The sequence below is a fragment of the Chionomys nivalis genome, chromosome 8 (genome assembly GCF_950005125.1).
Source record: "Chionomys nivalis chromosome 8, mChiNiv1.1, whole genome shotgun sequence".
Taxonomy (NCBI): Eukaryota; Metazoa; Chordata; class Mammalia; order Rodentia; family Cricetidae; genus Chionomys; species Chionomys nivalis.
Window position 1 is genome coordinate 84,672,213 of NC_080093.1, and position 19,188 is coordinate 84,691,400.

At 46.7% G+C, this 19,188-nt stretch overlaps 1 protein-coding gene across 1 annotated transcript in view; it reads right to left on the reverse strand.

The window, feature by feature from the left end:
* Mical2 (microtubule associated monooxygenase, calponin and LIM domain containing 2) overlaps positions 1-19,188 on the reverse strand; it is a 196,709-nt gene that overhangs the window by 7,785 nt on the left and 169,736 nt on the right. The window contains exons 27-29 of the mRNA XM_057778566.1: positions 16,751-16,851; positions 13,228-13,308; positions 10,577-10,670 (exon numbers count right to left, since the gene is read on the reverse strand). Coding sequence (XP_057634549.1) covers positions 10,577-10,670; positions 13,228-13,308; positions 16,751-16,851 — 276 coding nt within the window. The remainder of the gene's footprint in view (positions 1-10,576; positions 10,671-13,227; positions 13,309-16,750; positions 16,852-19,188) is intronic.

Below are 19,188 nucleotides of genomic sequence, written 5' to 3' on the forward strand. Positions count from 1 at the left end.
TGGAACTCCATCTTCATTCACAGAACAACTCTGGCTTTCCACTACAGCGAGGGTACAACGGTGCTCCATGCTTTGTTTAGATAGTGAGCTCTTTTCTTAAGCCAGTTCAAGATTCTGCATAGATCTCATTAAACACCATCTTGTTAAGCTGAGTGTGGAGGGGCACACCTGATATCCCAGAGGCTGAGGCAGGAAGACTGCCATGAATTCAAAGCCAACCTGGGATACATAGTAAGTTCCAGGCCAGTCTGGGCTATGGAGCAAGACCCTGTCTCAAAAAATTAACAATTAACCAATTAACTAAAATGAATTAAATACCAGCTTCTTTTTTTTTTTCCTTTTTCAGGGAAATCGCTTGACTATTTTACCCAACTGACACATTTTTTTTAATGTCTCTAAGTGGGTGAGTACATGTGAGTGTGGGTGTCGCTGGCGTCAAGAACAGGAGTCTAGATGCTCTTTTGGTTGGAGCTATAAACAGTTGTGAACCGCCTGAGGCGGGTGCTGAGAACTGAACGCCTGTCTTCTGCAAGCAGTATGTACTAATAACCCTTCTTCTGTGGAGTACCCTCCCCACAGACACACAACACACACTACATATACACATATAGACACACACAACACATACACATAGACACACACAACACACACTACACATACATAGACACATAGACATACACAACACACACTACACATACACAGACACATAGACATACACAACACACACTACACATACACAGACACATAGACACACACAACACACACTATACATACATAGACTCATAGACATACACAACACACAGTACACATAAACAGACACATAGACACACACAATACACACTACACATACATAGACACAGACACACACAACACACTACACATACATAGACACATAGACATACATAACACACACTACACATACATAGACACATAGACATACACAACATAGACACAGACACACACAACACATATACACCACACACACCACAATACTACACACAACACAGACACACATATGTACACACACAATTTAAAAGTAGTAAATTCTTTTTTTTTTTTTTTTTTTTTGGTTTTTTTGAGACAGGGTTTCTCTCTGGTTTTGGAGCCTGTCCTGGGACTAATTCTTGTAGACCAGGCTGGTCTCGAACTCACAGAGATCCGCCTGCCTCTGCTTCCCAAGTGCTGGGATTAAAGGCATGTGCCACCACCGCCCGGCTTGTAAATTCTTTTTTCAAAGACTATTTTCAAAGCTCTTCCATTTTATCATCCATCCAGAGTCAATTTCTTCTCGATGTTTGTTTAATGTTTCTATATTAAGAACCGTTTTCCACGATAGAGAAAACAGAAAAGCCGTGAGCTGGAAATGCCGTCTCTCCTTACTGTCTAACACGACACCATCTGCCACCAGCTCTGGGCTTCCTCTTCCTTGTCCCCAGTCCAAAAGAAACAGCTTTAAAGCACTATTTTGCTGTCTGTAGAGAAGCTTTTGCTTTTCAAATTCAGCCGCTCCGCTACACGGATCCGCATGGTCTAGCTAGATTTGCATCCTGGATGATGTGTCCTCGCTTCCATCTTATGTATGTGTCCTTCTGAAAATCTTGCTCATCACGGACTTGCCTATGTGTCACAGTGACATCCCCAACACACGTGGAGCAATCACAAGATGTACTGAGACACTTAATGTTCCTTTACCAGTAGATTAATTGGTGATTTTATTGGCTTTGGTTCAGTTTGAGATATATATATATATATATATATATATATATATATATATATATATGCCTTCTGTTCTTTAGTAGACAAAGTCTCTTTGGGGGAATCTGTAGATACAGCTTCTTGTAAAAGTTTACAGATGTCACAGTTTGAACATAAAATGTCCCTCACAGGCTCACATAGTTGAACACAGGGTCCCTAGCTGTTTTGAGAAGTTGTGGAACCTTCAGGTCAAGCCTCACTGGAGGACGTGGATCACTGGGGCAGGCCTTGAGGCTTTCTAGCAAGGCTCCACTTTCCTTCACTCTGCTTCCCGAATGCAGAGGCACTGTGACCAGACAGGCTTGCTCCTACTACCATGCCTTCCTTGCCCTGCCAGCACTCCCTTGCCACCATCAGGCCTTTCCCGCCATGATGTACTCAATCCCTTTGAAAATACAAACCCTTAAGTGTATTTATCAAGATATTTTATCACAGCCACAGAATAGTAACTAAGATACCTGCCCTCCCAAAGTATCAAATACTGCTTTCTTACTTACAACAGTGCGCTGAAGTATTTGTCTACAGTTTGTCTGTCACCGATCCCATTCGACCCTCGTGTCTACGGTTTGTCCCCATCCCATTCTGCCCTCATGGAGCCTGTGCAGTTTAGAAAGCACTGTCTCTCACTGTAGGTATAGTGGAATGGACAGAGATGTACGTCTGGGTCATTCAGGCCTGTGATAGTCAAGTCACCTCCTATCTCTCTGCCTTAGTCTTCCCCATCTTCCACAAGGACACTGCAGACAGTGTTGGTTGGGGATGTTAAATGAAATGATACATGGGAAACGTTCAGCCCGGTGCTCCGTGTATAGTAACCCTTCAGGGAACTGGCCCCTTGCAGTATTCCTCAGCCATTCTTCTCACGCCTAGCTTCAGACGGGTTAGTTTCCATTCATCTTTAAAACTCAGCTAGGCAGCAAAAACCAAAACCAAAAAACCCTTTGTGTTCTAACAACTTGAACCCACCACCACCACCTTGCTAATACCCCACCCCTACAATGGACATACCCTCCATGAACGGATCATCCATAAAGATGTGAGTGTGGCGTGCCTACACAGGCTCTTAGCTTTCTCTCATTGTTCCTGCGGCTGCTGCTGTTCCTGCACAGGGCTGTTACTCCTCACCTAGAGTCAGGCTTCAGCTAGAGGGGTGTGGCCAGAAGGCAAGGTGACTTCTGACCATGACCCAGACAGTTCAACCAACTATCTAACCCTTCCTCCTATCCTCTGCTTGGGTCAACTGTCAAGGTTCTTTGCTCCTGAACTCTTAGTGTAGTTCTTAGACACAATGGAAGGGTTCCACTTGCCATGGTAAAATCAACACACAGTGTCTGGATGGCACCCCAGCACTCGGAAGGTAGGTGCAAGAGGATCAGGAGTTCAAGGTCAGTCTGCGGTACATGAGGATTTTTTCTTTTCTGTCTCAAAAAACTAACCAAGCAATCAACAACAAAAACACAAATCAAGCTTGACACAAATCAACACTTTGTTAATCATCATTTATAATAATCCAACTTTGCCCAAGATTGCTCTCAAAAGCACAGAGCAAACTATGCCAGTCTTGACTGAAATTCTATGACTCTACACATCAAGGTCAAGTGACCAAGCCTGGTGCACCCTAGTCCTTGCCTGCCTGGGGTGACTGGCATACAGTGGTCAATAGTTTGTTTTCTGGATGGAAAATAGCAGAAGGAATGTATAATTGTCCTGTAAAGCCATGCTGGTTTTGGGAGCATTTCCCTTTCCAGGTGCTACCCCTTTTCTGATGGTGTATTGGTGTGTTGTTTTTCCAAGTCCAGTTTTGTTTACTGTCTGCCTCAGAACTAATTCTTTAGATATGATGTTTCTGGCTCCTTAGAATCTGTGAGGAGTCCTCATTTGGCCTACATTGCTATTTTGGTAATGTACAGGACACTCTCGTTATAATGCACAGGACACCCTTGCTGATGTTGCTGGCATAAAATGGCTGTATCTGAACTCTCCGCACATCTGTGGGACATTTCCTCAAGACTGTGTTCCTTCCTTTTGTTCTCTTGTTTTGTTTATTGTGGGTGCTGGGCATCGAACTCATGGCCTTGTATATGCTCAGCAAGTGCCTTACTAACTGTGCTACATGTCCTCTGACTTCTCATCAGCCCGTGACTCAGTTCACACTGGCTGGCGTCACTGAAGTCCCTATCAGCGTCAGGTCCCAGAACTAGAGTTAACTGTCTCCTACAGTTCCCTACTCATGACCATGATGACCCAGAGGTGGGTGCTCTAGGGTTTGGGGAATAAGTTTTATTGCTGACAGTTTTTTTTTTTCAAATCCTAAGTCGATATTGATTTTTTATTACATTTGTGTGTGTGTATACACACTTCTCAAGGCCAGAGGACCATTTGTGGATGCTAGTTCTCTGAGTTCACCATGTGGGTCCTGGGGACAAAATTTGGGTTGTCAGAGCAAAATTTAAAAACATCTCACTGGGTCATGGGTTTTAAGGTTTTTCAGATCATTTTTGCTCCTTTTATGAAAACATTATAAGGTTTTCCTAAATTTTTAGTTTGGTGGTTATAAAATCACACTTTGTTGATTTTTCTTTTTCTTCTTCCTTTTCTTTTCTTTCTTTTCTCTTCTTTCTTCTTCTTTTTTTTCTTTTGTTGTTGTTGTTGAGACAGGGTTTCTTTGTGTATCTTTGAGTATCCTGGAACTCACTTTGTAGACCAGGCTAGCCTTGAACTCACAAAGATTTGCCTGCCTCTGACTCCTGAGTGCTAGAATTAAAGGCATTTTCTGATTTTTCAATCAATTGGATTCATGTCCATTGGGTTTATTTTATCTTTTGAACATTGGTCCTATCTTCATCTGCCCTGACCATTTTTTCTGTACTTATTTGATTTCTTTTTCCTTTTCTTCTTTCATTTCTTTCCTTCCTTCCTTCCTTCCTTCCTTCCTTCCTTCCTTCCTTCCTTCCTTCCTTCCTTCCTTCCTTTCTAAATGGGGTTTCTTTGTGCAACTCTGGCTGTCCTGGAACTCACTCTGTTGACCAGGCTGGCCTCGAACTCACGAGATCTGCCTGCTTTTGCCTTCTGAGTGCTGGGGTTAAAGGCATGAGCCACCACTGCCCAGCACTTGTTTTATTTTAAACAATCAATTTAGGAGGGTTGCCCTCTAGTCTATCAATACAGCCTGCAGAGATCAGTGACCAACCTTTTGACATTGTGACAGATGTTCTCTTTACAAAGCTCACACTGGAGGAGAACTGCACATGTGAGTTACAAACTGACTAACCAAGCAACCTCATGGCCTTTTAAGCAAGTGTATGATTTGTGCTGAGCTGTGTTCCTAGCTGTCTTGGGCTCATGTGGCCTGTGGGCCATAGTTTGACACACACAGGGAAGCTGGGAACAGAAACAGGCATGTAACAGGTGGTTCTCAATATCTACGAGTGATCCCGTCTTCTGTGGACTGTGAACATACCTGTGTGTGTGTCTTTGCCAAATGTGCTGCATGCAGACCTATGCATGCATCTTAAGCCTGGGTCTCTCCTGTGACTCCACTAGAAGAGGACTGTGCTCAGAACCCCACACTGCACTGACTGCACGACCCACTAATCAGAACCTACCGTGTCACACCCTGGGACCTGGGGACAGACTTCTTGTGCTACCACGCTGCTGCTCCTGTTGTTTGCTGTGCAGTGAATCTCAAGCCGCCTCGCCCCCGCCCCCCCCCCCCAAACACTGAATCTCAGCATGGCGTCTACAGATCTGGGGAAAGCCAGTCAAACCTGCTTGCTTCAGTCACTCCAGGTCAGAGCGACTCCTGGAGACCCTCCCTGGGTCCGGTTCTTTTCTGACAATACCATATTTAAATACAGGGTTGACATTACCTTTGACTCCACTTTTATGGTCCATCTGCACTAGAGAGTCATGGAGAGATTCATTCCTCCCCTGTTCTGCTGCTGTGTGGAAGCATAGAAACCAGCCGCATGGACCAGCTGGCAAGGGCTAACCTTGGACTCACTGCTTAGCCATTCAGAGAAGAAAGCGTTAGAGAGAGCATGCTAAGGCCATCTGCGGCCCAGAGCGCACCCCCTAATGATGCTCAGCTGTCAGACGGGCACCCTCCATGCCACAGGCTCTGCTTCTCTGTTGAACTGTCTTCACTTAGTTGCTGTGTTGCTGAGAGTGACGATTAGAATCTACACTGGGGACTGGAGAGTTGACTCAGTGGGTAAGAGCACCTGTGGTTTGGCACCCAGCAACTCACAGCTGCCTGGAACATCAGCTCCAGGGACTCTAATGCCCCCTTTTGGCCCTCATGGGTGTGCGCGCGCGCACACACACACACACACACACACACACACACACAGACACCTTTTTAAAACAAAAATACAACTGGCCAGTTGGTAAGATGGCACTTGCCCCAAGCCTGACAGCCTGAGTTTGAACCTAAAAATCCATATGGCAGAGGAGAGAAACAATTCCTGCGAGTTGCCCTCCATATGTGCCCATGCACACACGATATTTATACATCAGTGTAATACAAATTTTCAAAGTCTACATTGACATCACTTTCCTCCTCTTTTTCCTTCTTCTCTTCCTCCTCCTTCTTTGTGAGACAGGCTCACCAGGTTGGCCCTGAACGTCTCATCCTCTTGCCTCAGCCACCTGAGAGGATTACAGGCAGGAGTCACTAAGTCGGGCTTCCTCTAAGATTCTTATATAGTCAAGCATGTGAAACTCATGGACTATACACATCTGTGGAAAGCAGCTTTGATTCTGTCTGGAGAAGAGAGTTCTAAGTGAATAGGAACGAAATGGATAAACACACGCTCTGCACTAAGGGAAGATTGGCCCTGTCACTGGGCTGTAGAAGGAGGGGACTCAAAAGGAAAGAGAATTCATCTCTTTGACGGTCTAAGATGCGACAGGCCCATTTATCAAGTGCTTCACTAAAATGGTTTCAGTTATTCTGTAAGAGTGTGCGTGTGCATTTGTGAAGGTCAGAGGTTGGCATAAGCATCTTCCCCAACCACTTTCCCTCTTTTTTTAAAAGGCAGGGTCTTTCACTGGGACTTGAGGCTCACTGATAAGACTGGGCAGCAAGCCCTAGGATCCTCTCGCCTCCACCTCCCCAGCACTGGGATTGGGCTGCCGTACCTAGTCTTTTACGGTGTGGGGATTGAACTCTGGTCTTCAGGCTAGTGTGGCAAGCACTTTACTGACTGACACACACACACACACACACACACACACACACACACACACACACACACCTATCATTTCCTTTGTCATCTATCTCCACCATCTCTAGGGAAAATTTGACGGAGCAGTAACTGCAGAACGCTGGTGATGTCAAGATTCATTCAAGAATCACCTGGCTCATCCCTGTGCTCGGTCCAGAATGCCCCACTGTCACATGAGACAGGAAATTATCATTCCTTGGGTTCCTCAGGAAGAAGAAAACCACAGGATAACAGCCAATCTCTTTGGGCTGAAAGGCCATCAAACCATTCTTCATGTATGTGCTGCTGCCCTCTGCTGGCACCCTCCAGCATGTGCATTGTCTTTGCTATCATTGTGAAGGAGAAACTGCGAGACTCCACCACAGGAGAGAAGCCCAAGGTGGGCTTCCAGGCAGCCAGCAGGAGTGAGTGAGCCCATGAGGGAAGGGCCTGGCTTGTCCATCTTCCCTGAGAATAAACCTTGCATCATTTGAAGATCTTCTCCTTTTGCATTTGCTTTCTCCTGTCTCCAGATGTGGAAAGAAAGCTCAGACCCACCCGACCATAATCTGTGTGGTAGTGTCTTGCCAGGGCGTACCGTGAGCCTAGCTGGCATTTATCATGATGTAACCCTAGCATTGTCTGATGTCTCAGCTAGACAAGCCCAAGTAGCTGACAGAGGGAGGTCTGGCTGTTCATGCAAGGAGGAGGGACTCAGGGGGTCCAGGTCACTGAGTATCTTGCTCCATTGGTGACTTAGACACAGGGGGATCACAGGGCCTCTCTGCTGCGTTTGCCCAAGATACCCACCACATGCACAGACACCCTGTGTGTCACAGACATCCTTGGGTTGTCCTTTAGGATTGATGGTTAACTCTCTGCTTCACTTTGTTTCCTTTTCCTGAACAAATTGGGGGGGGGGACCCCATGCTTGGGTGTGGGGGGACTCATTTCTGACTGTTGGGGGAAAAAATTAAAAGAAAGCCAGAATTGTTGTCGGGACAATGAAGAACTCATTTCAGTCAGACGTCAGGGCCCTTGGTCTGCACCCTCCACCCCACACCCCTGCACAGTCCTCTAATTCAATGGGCCTAATGAATAACTCCCAGGCACAAAAGAGCCTTTCAGGCTGTCCCAGTCATTACAGAGGGGCCTCGCCTAACTGCCGCAGCCCACTCCTTGTTTGCGGGCCTGCCTCTAAATTTGGTTATTCACAACCTTGATAGCTCAACATTATTGCCTAACTGTGATCATTGTCTAATTATCCTAATAATACCTATTAAATAATTCTCATTAAATCACTTGAATGGGAGCAGCAGAGGCCAGCTCAAATACAACTTAACCCAATAAGCATCGGTCATTCACCAAGCAGCAGGGCAGTCTCTTCAAGGGACTACAAGGACTATGGAGCCACAGAGGAGGATGACCATCGCACAAACGCACGCATCTTCACTTCGATGGCCTGCCTTGCAGGGCTTCCCCTTGGTTTCCTCTGAGAATGCTCTCTGTGTCTTGACTCTTGTCTCTAGCCCCTTCTGACTTCCATCCGTCACCCTCACAAGGACATCAGAGGCCTAGAAACCTAACAGGGTAATTAGTTTACAAAGAATAGAAAGGGAATGAACAGAACCATCTTTTGGCTGGCCTGACTCACCTTTGACAACACCAGCATCCGGCCACATTTCTTTATGCATGGCTCAAAATCGTGTCTCCCTCCTTACTGTTGGACACTGGGGGAGATGTGCAGAACAAGCTTTAAACATTTGGGGTCTAGAATTTGTTTCTGGCAGGAAAGATCACAGAGGTCTCTCCTTTAAAGCATCTATGTGGACTGGAATGTTTTGTAGACTATGGGTAGTGTTTGTTGACTGTCTCCATGTAGGAGAGATGTAGGGAGATGGCCCTTGAATTCTCAAAATCGCCTGCTGCTGTGGGGTTTGCAGCTAAGGAATTTGAGAGATTGAGTGAGTGATTTTCCTAGGACTATGCCCAGCCAATACAGGTAAATTTGAATGTTTTGCTTTGTGGTGCTAGGGGTCAAACCCACGACCTTATGAAGCACGCTGGACAGGCACCCCACCAGTTACTGAGTTACAACCTGTCACTGCTTACTCTGCAAGAAGGGAAGCAAATTTAAATACAGAGTTCATGTATATGTGAGGGGATAGGGGTGTGTGTACGTGTGTGTGTGTGTGACATGCATGCATGCATGCTTGTGTTTGTGTGCATGCTTGCATGTATGAGTGTGCGTGAGTACATGCATGGATGTGTGTGTGAGTGTATGCATGCTTGTGTGTGCATGTGTGCTTGTGTGCGTGTGTGTGAGAGCATGCATGCTGTGTGTGTGCATGCTTGAATGTATGAGTGTGCGTGAGTGTATGTGTGTATGTATGTGCGAGTGCATACATGTGTGTGTGTGTGGTGTGTGTAGGCCAGAGGTCAGCGTAGTATCTCTTTCCTCAGGTGTGTTTACCTTGGATTTTAAATCTGGAGAATGACAGTTAGGCTTGGCTGGCTAGTCAGTGGTTCCCCAGGGATCTGTTTGTCTCTATTTCCTGAGGTCTGAGATTACATGTATGAATAATATCTGGTGAGTTCTAGGGACCAAACTCGGGTTTTCACACCTGCACCATGAGACTTTAGCAGCTGAGTTACCTCCCTGACCCAGCACAGGCTCTATGACATCTGTAAGTCACGGATCCCACTGTGTTCCAGATCATCAACGTGTCAGTGATAGCACAAAAGACACACTCCCTTTGCTGGGATAGTCTTTTCATTCCCAGAGATCCCACTACAACAAGAGGGTCCTAGATTTGAATAGTAGCGCCTTCTTGATTAGGAATACTATCATACAACGCACCAAACAAGGGCAGCCCACTCCACCAGAATCCCTAAGAGCTGGTGGAAAGACAGTCAGTGACTCTTTCAAGCAGCAGGAGCGCTCATCGCTGTAGCAAAAAGAGTCTGCTCTAGCTGATCCAATGCAGACTCTCTGCACAAGGAAATCCACGGTGTGACCCAGTAAGAGAAGAAGCACATTGTGTTCGGGCTTTCTGCTCCACAGAAAGCCCTGGCCTAAGGCTCTTTTGAGAAATCATGTGCGTGTGTGCTTGTGTACCTGTGTGCTCATGCATGTGGAGGCCAGAAGTTGATGGTGTGTCTCTTCCTCTGTCACTTTCCACTTTTCCACTTTATTTTTTGAGATAAGACCTTTCGCTGAATCGCTGAACCTAGAACTTGTTTTTTTTTTTTTTTTTGTTGCTAAACTGGGACCAGAGAACTGACTCATCAGTTAAGAACACTGCTCTTCCCCGGGGACAAGGATTCCATTCCCAGCATCCACGCGGCAGCTCACACTCATCTGTAATTCCAGATCCAGGGAATCTGAGGCCCTCTTCTGGCCTCTGAGGACATTGCACTCACTGGTGCACAGACATGGATGCAGGCAAAACATGCACACACATAAAATAAAAACAAATAAATTAAAAATAAACGCATAAGGCAGTGGACTTAGCACCACACGTCTGTGTTGACCTGTCCCCTGCAGGTGATGAGTGCTCTTTGTCCTGCCCACCGTGCAAGGCCAGTGCCACTCCCAGACCTGCCGACCGTACCTGCTTCTCCTCTCAGCACCTTCTCCAGCCTCACACCTTGGATCTCCGAGATCCTCTGCCGCTCCTCCACCTCCTCTAGCTGCCTCTGGATGGCCTGCAAGACCAAGAGTGCATGTTCTGAGAAGCTCTGAAGATGAGGGGGCACAAGAGGGGTCGAGCCTGCTACTAGCTGCCACCAGTGTTGTCATTGCCCGCGGAGCTCCCCAGCTCTGGACCTCGGTGCTTCTGTCCTTAGGATGAGCCACGGAGCACAGCATCTGTTTATGTGTAAATGACACCCACGAAGGAGTCAAAACCACCCTGTGACAAGGCCCACCACACTGGAGTCCTGGGAGGGAGGCGCCTGGACTGGCCATAGGATTCTCATGCGTCCTGGACTTTAACCAAGGGCGCAATGGCTAGGGCTGTCTCCTCAGCACAGGCTAGGGCCACTCAGGTACTGTTTTGCAGGAGGAAGCCACTGATACCTTATGAAAAGGAGACCTGAGCCTGCTCCAGGGGCTCAGGGTTCATTTTTGGGTCAGCCTGTACCCCACCTTGGCTTCAAAAGGGCTCTTGCCCTGGCCTTGCACCACTGGTTGTGGTCCCAGGTGCTCCCTGACAGATGTGCCTGTGGATCTGTTATGGTCGAGTTCTGAAGGTGGAGCAGCAGGTGCTGAACCCATGATGTTTGCAGCTCACACTCCGTGGACCCCCAAGCACTTGTTCAGTTTGGGGTTATACATGGGTTTGGGTAGGCATGTTTACTTTTCTTAGCAGCTGTTACTCTCATGGAATAACAGCTTTCCTTTAGGAAAGAAAGTAGAGCGCGGTCATTGTTTTGTAAGTTTTGTTCATCGCCACCGAATTTCCTTGCTTTCAAGCAGTGGGTTACCAGGAGGCAGGAAGGTCCTTACACACAGCTGCACAGGAACAGTAAAGAAACCATGAACCATCAGGGCGAGTGGCGCATCTGTCTGCGCCTCTCTCCCCCAAACACCCATCCTTCTAAATCTCCCCTGGACTCATAGGTGCAATGGTCAAGGAATCCCCAGCACCAAGAGACTCAAATGGGGACATGAGGTGCCACCTGGCTCTTCTTGTTCCAGCTATGAGTATTTAAGCACGAAACATAAATTAAATGGGAATTCTGCTGCTAATTGCTTGCAATTTCATGCCCTCTTCTCTGCTGCCCTTGATGTGCCTTGATAAAGCACAACTCTTCTTGTAGGTAAGGCACAAGCTTGCTAAGGAAGGGAGACCATTAGGTGACTTTGTAACTGATGGTTGTGAAGTTGCAGCTATGAGGTTGTTCTGGAATAAAATGAATTGCCCCTAAGTTCATAGGTTGAGATCCCAACTTCCAGGGTTACTGTATTAGAGACAAAGTGTTTGAGGAGACCATTGAGGTTATAGGCATGCAGCCCTGATCTAATGGGCCTCCTACCTGTATGAGTGGAAGGATGCTCTCCCCCCTCCCTGGTCTCTCTCCTCACACTTCAAAAAGATCCTGTGAGGATGCGATGGGAAGGCGCTGTCTCTCAGCCAGGAGCAGAGCCCTTGGCAGACGCCCAGCCTGATGTGCCTTGATCTTAGTTCTTCAGTCTCCAGGAAAGAAATACGTGTTGTTTGAGCCACCCAGGCTGTGGTCTGCGGCTATGGAAGCTGGAGCAGGTAAACACAGTGTTCCTTCTCCAAAGGCCCACTTCCCAGCCAAGGTGCTACCACAGGCAGCGAAGCCTTTAGAAGGCAGGGCCTCACAGAAAGAAGCCATGTCACCGTGAGTGAGTGTGCCCTTGAAGGGGATATGAAGAACTCTTCCCATTCTCACTGCCCCTGCTTCTGGAGCCATGAAGTCAACAGTTGCCTTCAGCTCTATCTATACTATCTGTACTCTCTACAGAGATAGGTCCACCCCACAGGCCTAAAGCAACAGGGTCAACTGACTACGGACTAGTATGACTGACCCCATAAATCCAAACAAAACTTTCCTCTTTTAAAGTTAATTGTCTTAGGCATTTTGTTACTGTAGCAGAAAGTTGACAAGTACCCGAGACTGCATGGCCACATCAAGGACACAGTGGTGAAAGCAATACAGTGCTATGTGGATTAATAGGCATAGTTGTTCTAAGTCCGTATACACTCAAGTCCAACTGTTCTTCAAGACTGGGCTTGGAGAGGGACAGTGTTAATGCTGTCTGCTCCATTTTGTTCATCCAGGACAGAGACTGACAGATCAGCTTGGGCAGAAATGCTTGGAGGAAATCATTAGGTTAGGAAGTACTAGGTACTTATGCTTTCAACTAATCCTAAAATGGAATCAGACCCCAGTAGCTACCAGTTTAGCAGAGACTCAGTCAAGGAGGTGGTGGGTGACTTCTGTCCTTACTGAGGATACACCCAAGGTCACTGCTTTGTGGGAGTAAGAGATTATGATGATGGCCATGCCAACTCACTTTGTAGGACAAAAACCTGAGGCTGAAAGGTGACTGGGATGGGAACAGTTCAACCTCCTGAGCTCCTCACTCCAGAGCCCTTCAGAATGGCCACAGTCTGCTTCTCACAGAAGGGAGGCAGGCCTTTCCCTGGCCCATCTCCCCAAGAACAGATTGACTTCTGAAGGATTTCCTACCCACACCCCAGGGACACCCTTCACATGTTTTCTTCCTGACCTGAGCCTTATGGAGTCTTTTCAATTCTTCTTGCTTAACCAACTGCTTCTCCAGCTTCCTTCTTCTTCTGGGTATCTTCTTCTATACAAAGCAACGGAGAAGAAAAAACCACAACTAAGAAAAAGGGATAACAAAATCTCATCATTGCCCTCTGCCCTCTCCATGCATGACTCCAAGTCACCACTGGCCTTCTAGAATAACGACATCCAGTAGAACTTTCTACAGTGATGACAATGACCTCCATCTGTACTGTGTGAAATATGAATGCCACTATCCACAGGTGGCATTGGAATTGAGCTGTGAATTAAAAAATTGAAGGTAGAATTTGATTTAACTTTATCATCACTGGCACCATCAGCAGCACCATTATCTTTATTATTTTAAGACAGGGTCTCACAGTATAGCCCTTACTTGCCTGGAACTTGTTACATGGACCAGACTGTCTTTGAACTCACAGAAATCTACCTGCCTTTGCCTCCCACGTATTCCATCTCAGGGATGGAAGTTGTTCTTCTAGAATTTTTAGAATCCTAAAGATCTTTGGGAGGAAACCTTGGCTTTTACATCTCAGCACAGTCTCATCTTTGTTCCTGGAGAAGACCCCCCAGGTAGACTGCTTGGGTTCTGGCTTTAGCATGGGGACCCTCTAGTAATAAATGAGGATCTTTGGAGAAAATCTGGACCAGGGTGAGGTGCTTCCTGCCCTGAAATGATCTCTCTAGCTCACCTGGAGACCTGGCATGAGCCAGGTTGTAAATCCTAGAATTTGGAGAGTGTCATGGGTCAGGCAATGAATGAGCTAATTCCTTCATGATGTCTCTTTTATGTCTCAGATTGAAGGTCTACACAAATACGGACAACAAAAGTCAGAAAGACAACCGGCCCAAATTGACACAATTAGTAATGGATGCAGGTGAATCGTCCTCAGTATGCATAGTTTCCCACAAGTTTTTCCTTTTGCCAGGTGCTGGACAGTCAAGGACCCCTGCTCTGTGGTAGATCCTATAGGAGCATCAGCTTCCTCTAAATGGAGACCATTGAGTACAAATTCTGTATTCTGGTTAGTTTTTGTCAGCTTGACACAAGCTGGGCCTTCTGGGAAGAAGGGACTTCAGTTGAGGAAATGCCTCCATCAGATGCCCTCAGGCAAGTCTGTAGGGCATCTTCTTGATTGCTGATTGATATGGGATAGGGCCTGGTTCACTGTGGGTAGTGCCACTCCTGGTAGTTGGTCCAGGCTAATCAGGTCATGGAGAACAAGACAGTAAGCCGCATTCCTCCGCAGCCTCTGCATCAGTTCCTACCTCCAGGTTGCTGCCTTTAGCCCTTGTCCTGACTTCCCTTCATGGTGCACTGTAAGCTATATGATGAAATAGACCCTTTCTTCCCCTAGTTGTTTTTGGTCATGATGTTCATCACAGCAGCAGAAGGCAAATAAGGACATCTAGAGAACGGTAGACCACAACAGTGCCACGTAATCTCCCTGAAGCATAGTCCTCCCCACAGGGCTCAGAGTGTAGCTCAGTGGTAGAGTGCTTGCTGAGCATGTGTGAGGTCTTGGGTTTGATCCTCAATGCACACACACACGCGTACACACACACACACACACACATTCTCTCTCTCTCTATCTATCTATCTATCTATCTATCTATCTATCTATCTATCTATCTATCTATCTCTATCTCTCTCTTCTTTCAAGTCAGTAGAACAGAGCCCAAGGTTGGGGATAAAAGAGAATTTTTTTTTTTTTTTTTTTTGGTTTTTCGAGACGGGGTTTCCCTGTGGCTTTGGAGCCTGTCCTGGAACTAGCTCTTGTAGACCAGGCTGGTCTCGAACTCACAGAGATTCACCTGCCTCTGCCTCCCAAGTGCTGGGATTAAAGGCGTGCGCCACCACCGCCCGGCAAAAGAGAATTTTTTATCTTCTATTTAAACCATATTCTAGGAAAGCTCAGGAATCCCTATACATGGGCTCTTCATTCTGTCCACAGCAATGGTGCTGTTGTAGAGAGTGGAGGACAGAAGTTAAGGGCTGGCCAAGAGAAGAGCCAGTGCAGGAGGAGGGAAGGACCAAGGCTCAGCTGCCACAAGTCCCCTGCCTCAGGCATCCTGCCTCCAGCTTCCTGTGCAGAGGTTCATCTGAGCAGGCTCTTTTGTGACCCTTGGGTGGGGACACACCTGAATGCACCTAAAGAAACAGAGAACCCAGAGGCCAAAACCTTTCCTTTCCACTTGAAGGCTTCCTGGAGGAGTGGGGCCCCATTAGGAGGAGGAAGCACAGGTATGCTTCACCATCTGGTACTCTGAAGTAACCTCTAGCCGTGTGCTAGGCCAGCAAGATGGCAAGGAGCTGGTTGTGAGGTTTGTTTGGGATATTATGGTCTTGCTACTTCCACATGCCCGTGCTAACCTATTCTTTCTCTATGAGGGTTAAGAAGATGGAGTCTGGGATCTGTCTCATTTGAGTGGAGAATTAACTTAGGGTCATTTGAGAGGATGAGGAGCAATAAGGAGCCCCCAGAAATCAATGTAATACAATTTACATAACAATTCATTTCTGGTGAGGAAAGTAACGAAAGAAGCCCGCAATTTAAAAACAGAAAGATTCCTCTCTCCCCTCCCCACTCCACTGTGTGTGCGCCTTAGGGAGTTGGAATCCCCCTTTGTGACTTGAACTGACGCCAAAGCCTCTTCTTGCTAGATATGGGAAAGCCAAGTGTGAGTAAATTTGGTTCTCTTCTTCCTTCATAGCTCCTCTCTGCTCCAAAACTATAAACAGAGCCAGAGCAATGCACAGCTCCTCTGCCTACGCCAGAGGCAAGCGAGGACCCCTCTGAGTCCTAGGGGACAAGCTGCAGTCCCATACTTTGAGAAAACAGCAGTGGGCATGGGTGGCAAGCGTCTCTCTCTGCACATGTGACATATAGGCACATCCACAGACATGCCACACTGTTTTCTCTGCACTGGCATGAGAGATTCGGTAAGTGCTCTCTAGACATGAATATCCACTAAGAAAGGGGATGGTTGCCTTCCCGGTGGCATGTAGGTGCCTTGGTGGATCTGTGTCTCTGTGCAACTGCATGGTTCGTTTCATAGCTCCAGTTAGAATAAACATAACATTTTCTGTGCAATCTGCCTCTAGTGCTTCTTAAATGAAGTTGTGCTTCCCTTGGGGACATACACATCTGCTTGTTGAAGTTTTTCAAGGGTTTGGTTATTGGACCGCGTATCAAACCCACTTTAAGCACGGCACTCGCCAAATGGTTTCAAGTCAGTATGTCTTCTTTTTTTCTTTCCCCCATTTGAGACTCTGAGGTTTTCTTGCTTGGTGTTTTATTTATTTTTTTTTTAAAAGAAGACAAATCTTGGGGTGTTCCAGATAAAAAGAAGGGTGGTTGTCAGTTGCAATGTGGCTTTATCCTCCTGAGGATCCTTGCAGCTGGAGCCCACATTGGCTCTGAAGCCTGGATGGGAAATGAGCCCTAGCCAGCCAAGGCATTGTATGGTGTTCCACGTGATGTTACCTTTAGCAGTGAGGAAGACTGGGAGTCAGCATCTTCCTCTGCAGAGGAGGAGGTGGGAGACGAGGGAGAAGAGGTGGCCTCTGTTACTGGAGCTCCAAGGCCTGAAACGAGAATCAGAGAACTAACCAAACTGTAGGCTGTTTTTCCTGCTTTGCACCTCAAGGCCGCCACCTCTCTCCTCCCTCACCCTGTTTGCTTCCTTCTGCCCACCCCTCACTGCACCTGCCAGGAGCTTGGGAAAGCAGTACCTCAGGGCCCCTGAAAAGTTGGCCCTCCACGTTAATTACATTTCTGGATCCCTGCCAAGAGCTCTGCGGCTCTCTTCTCACATTCAAAACAAAACAAAACAAAACAAGGTATTATGCGGAAATCAAGGAAGTCCTTAAACACCCTTTGCAGTGCAGGATCCTTGCTTACAATGCTTTTGGATCAAAAATCTATTATGAAAATGCATATCTGAAGTTAGCTGAGTTACCTAAGGTTCGTTCTGCAGAGTAATTGAATGCAAAAAAAAAAAAAAAGTCAGAGCCAGCTCTTAAACAAATCGCCCTTCTGCGGCTCGCAGCATCTGGCACCCATTTTTACTACACGACATCTGCTCAGTGTAAAAGAGCTGGCGTCAGAATGTCTGGTCATAGAAAAAAAAAATCCCAAATGTAATCAGAAGCAAAAGGACTCTAAGCCTAAGGATTTTATCACATAGCCTCATGCAACATAAATATTTCATTAATTATGGCTAAACAAATGCCACTTTTATTTTCCCAACTTGCAGATATTATCACATCATGGAAGGGATGATTCAAATGCCAGGAAAAAAAAAGCAGTTGAAGATAGGAATGGCCCAACAAAGCAGGGCCCATGGGGGAGCGAAAGCTGAGGAGCCATGCCAAACTCCAAACATGAACTGGACGGCTGAGGACGGTAATAATGCCCATGTTGACCAAACACCTTTTTGTGATCTGGCTGAGGACCAGGTGTGGTCGGACTTCCAGGTACTCCAGGAGACTTTCATCTTTTCCAGCAAGAACATCTGCCCCTGCACACACACCTGATGGAGTCTATGCCAATACCAGGATTAACCCATGTTGGTCACTGCACTACAGGACCAGCTAGAACTTAGCGATGGCAAATGGACTCGACAGTGGCAGCTTGGGTCTGCACAGAAGGATAGAGTGGGTGGAGAGAAAGGAGAGAAGTAATTCCAAGTCAGCTAACATCCTATAATTTTCAACTATTCACCCCAGTGGGAGCAGCCAAGTGTTACAAAATAAGGGTAATTTTAACCTCCAGCAAACACATTTACATACGCTCTTATTCAGAGCAAAATAATACAAAACATGCATATAACAACCCAGCCTCTCTGGGGAGAGAGTTTGCTGTTTTCCACTTTAATTTGCCAGATGGGAAAGCTCAGGTAAAGATAGAACCAGAGAGTGGCATCGTCCTAGGAGCAGGCTGTGTTCTCTTTGGGCAGAAATTGCAAATTGCTTCAGCCTTTAAATCACCACAGAGGGATCCAGCGACTGAGCACTGAGTCTAGAAGCGAGAGGAGCCGACTGTATGCTCTTGAGTTCTATTGTCATGATCCCTGCACGCAGAATCACTGTGGTTGAGCAAACCCAATCAAAGGCCTTGGTGGTACCTGGTAAACGGGAGGCAGCTGTTGGAAATGTTTATCTAGACTTGTTTTATTTACTACTTTTCTCATTGCTGCATCCACGTATCTGACACGGAGCAACCTCAGGACTGGGGTTGTAGCTCAGCATGCCAGAGGCTCTGAGTTAGATTCCCAGCCCTGCTCTTGGGAGATGGAGGCAGGAGGAATGGAAGTTCAAGGTCATCTTTGGTTACTACAGAGTTTGAAGACAGCCTGAGCTAGAGACTGTCTCAAAAAGGAGGCAATTTGAAGTAAGAAGGCTTGGTTTGAGGATACAGTCCATCATGGAAGGAAGGGGTGGTGGAAGGCTGCTCACTCCTCTCTGGGTACCAAGGAGCAAAGAGAGATGAATGCTGCATACACTCCTCTCGATTGCCTTTTCAGTCAGTCTGCTGGATCAGCCCATGGGATGGTGCTGCCCACGTTCAGGATGGGTCTGATAGGTCTTCACTCCTCAGCTAACCCTTTCTAAAAGCATCCTTGTAGACGACACAAAGGCGTGGCTCTGGGCCCAGTCAGCTTGACAACCGACATTCACATCCCAACTGTCTTCACCATCTTCGTTGTTATCATTGACTCAATTAACAACACTTTCTTCTACAACTGCCTGATTGACTTTATGTACAATAGAAGTACAGATGTAAGGTTGAAACTTTTTCTAATTAAAAAAAAATTCTGTAGAGTTTCGTTTGGAAATGGGAGTGAAATGGCTTCTAAGCAGTAGGAAGGCTGAGCCTCTCCTCCCATAATGGGAGACCAGCCTTTCCTCTCCATGGGATGC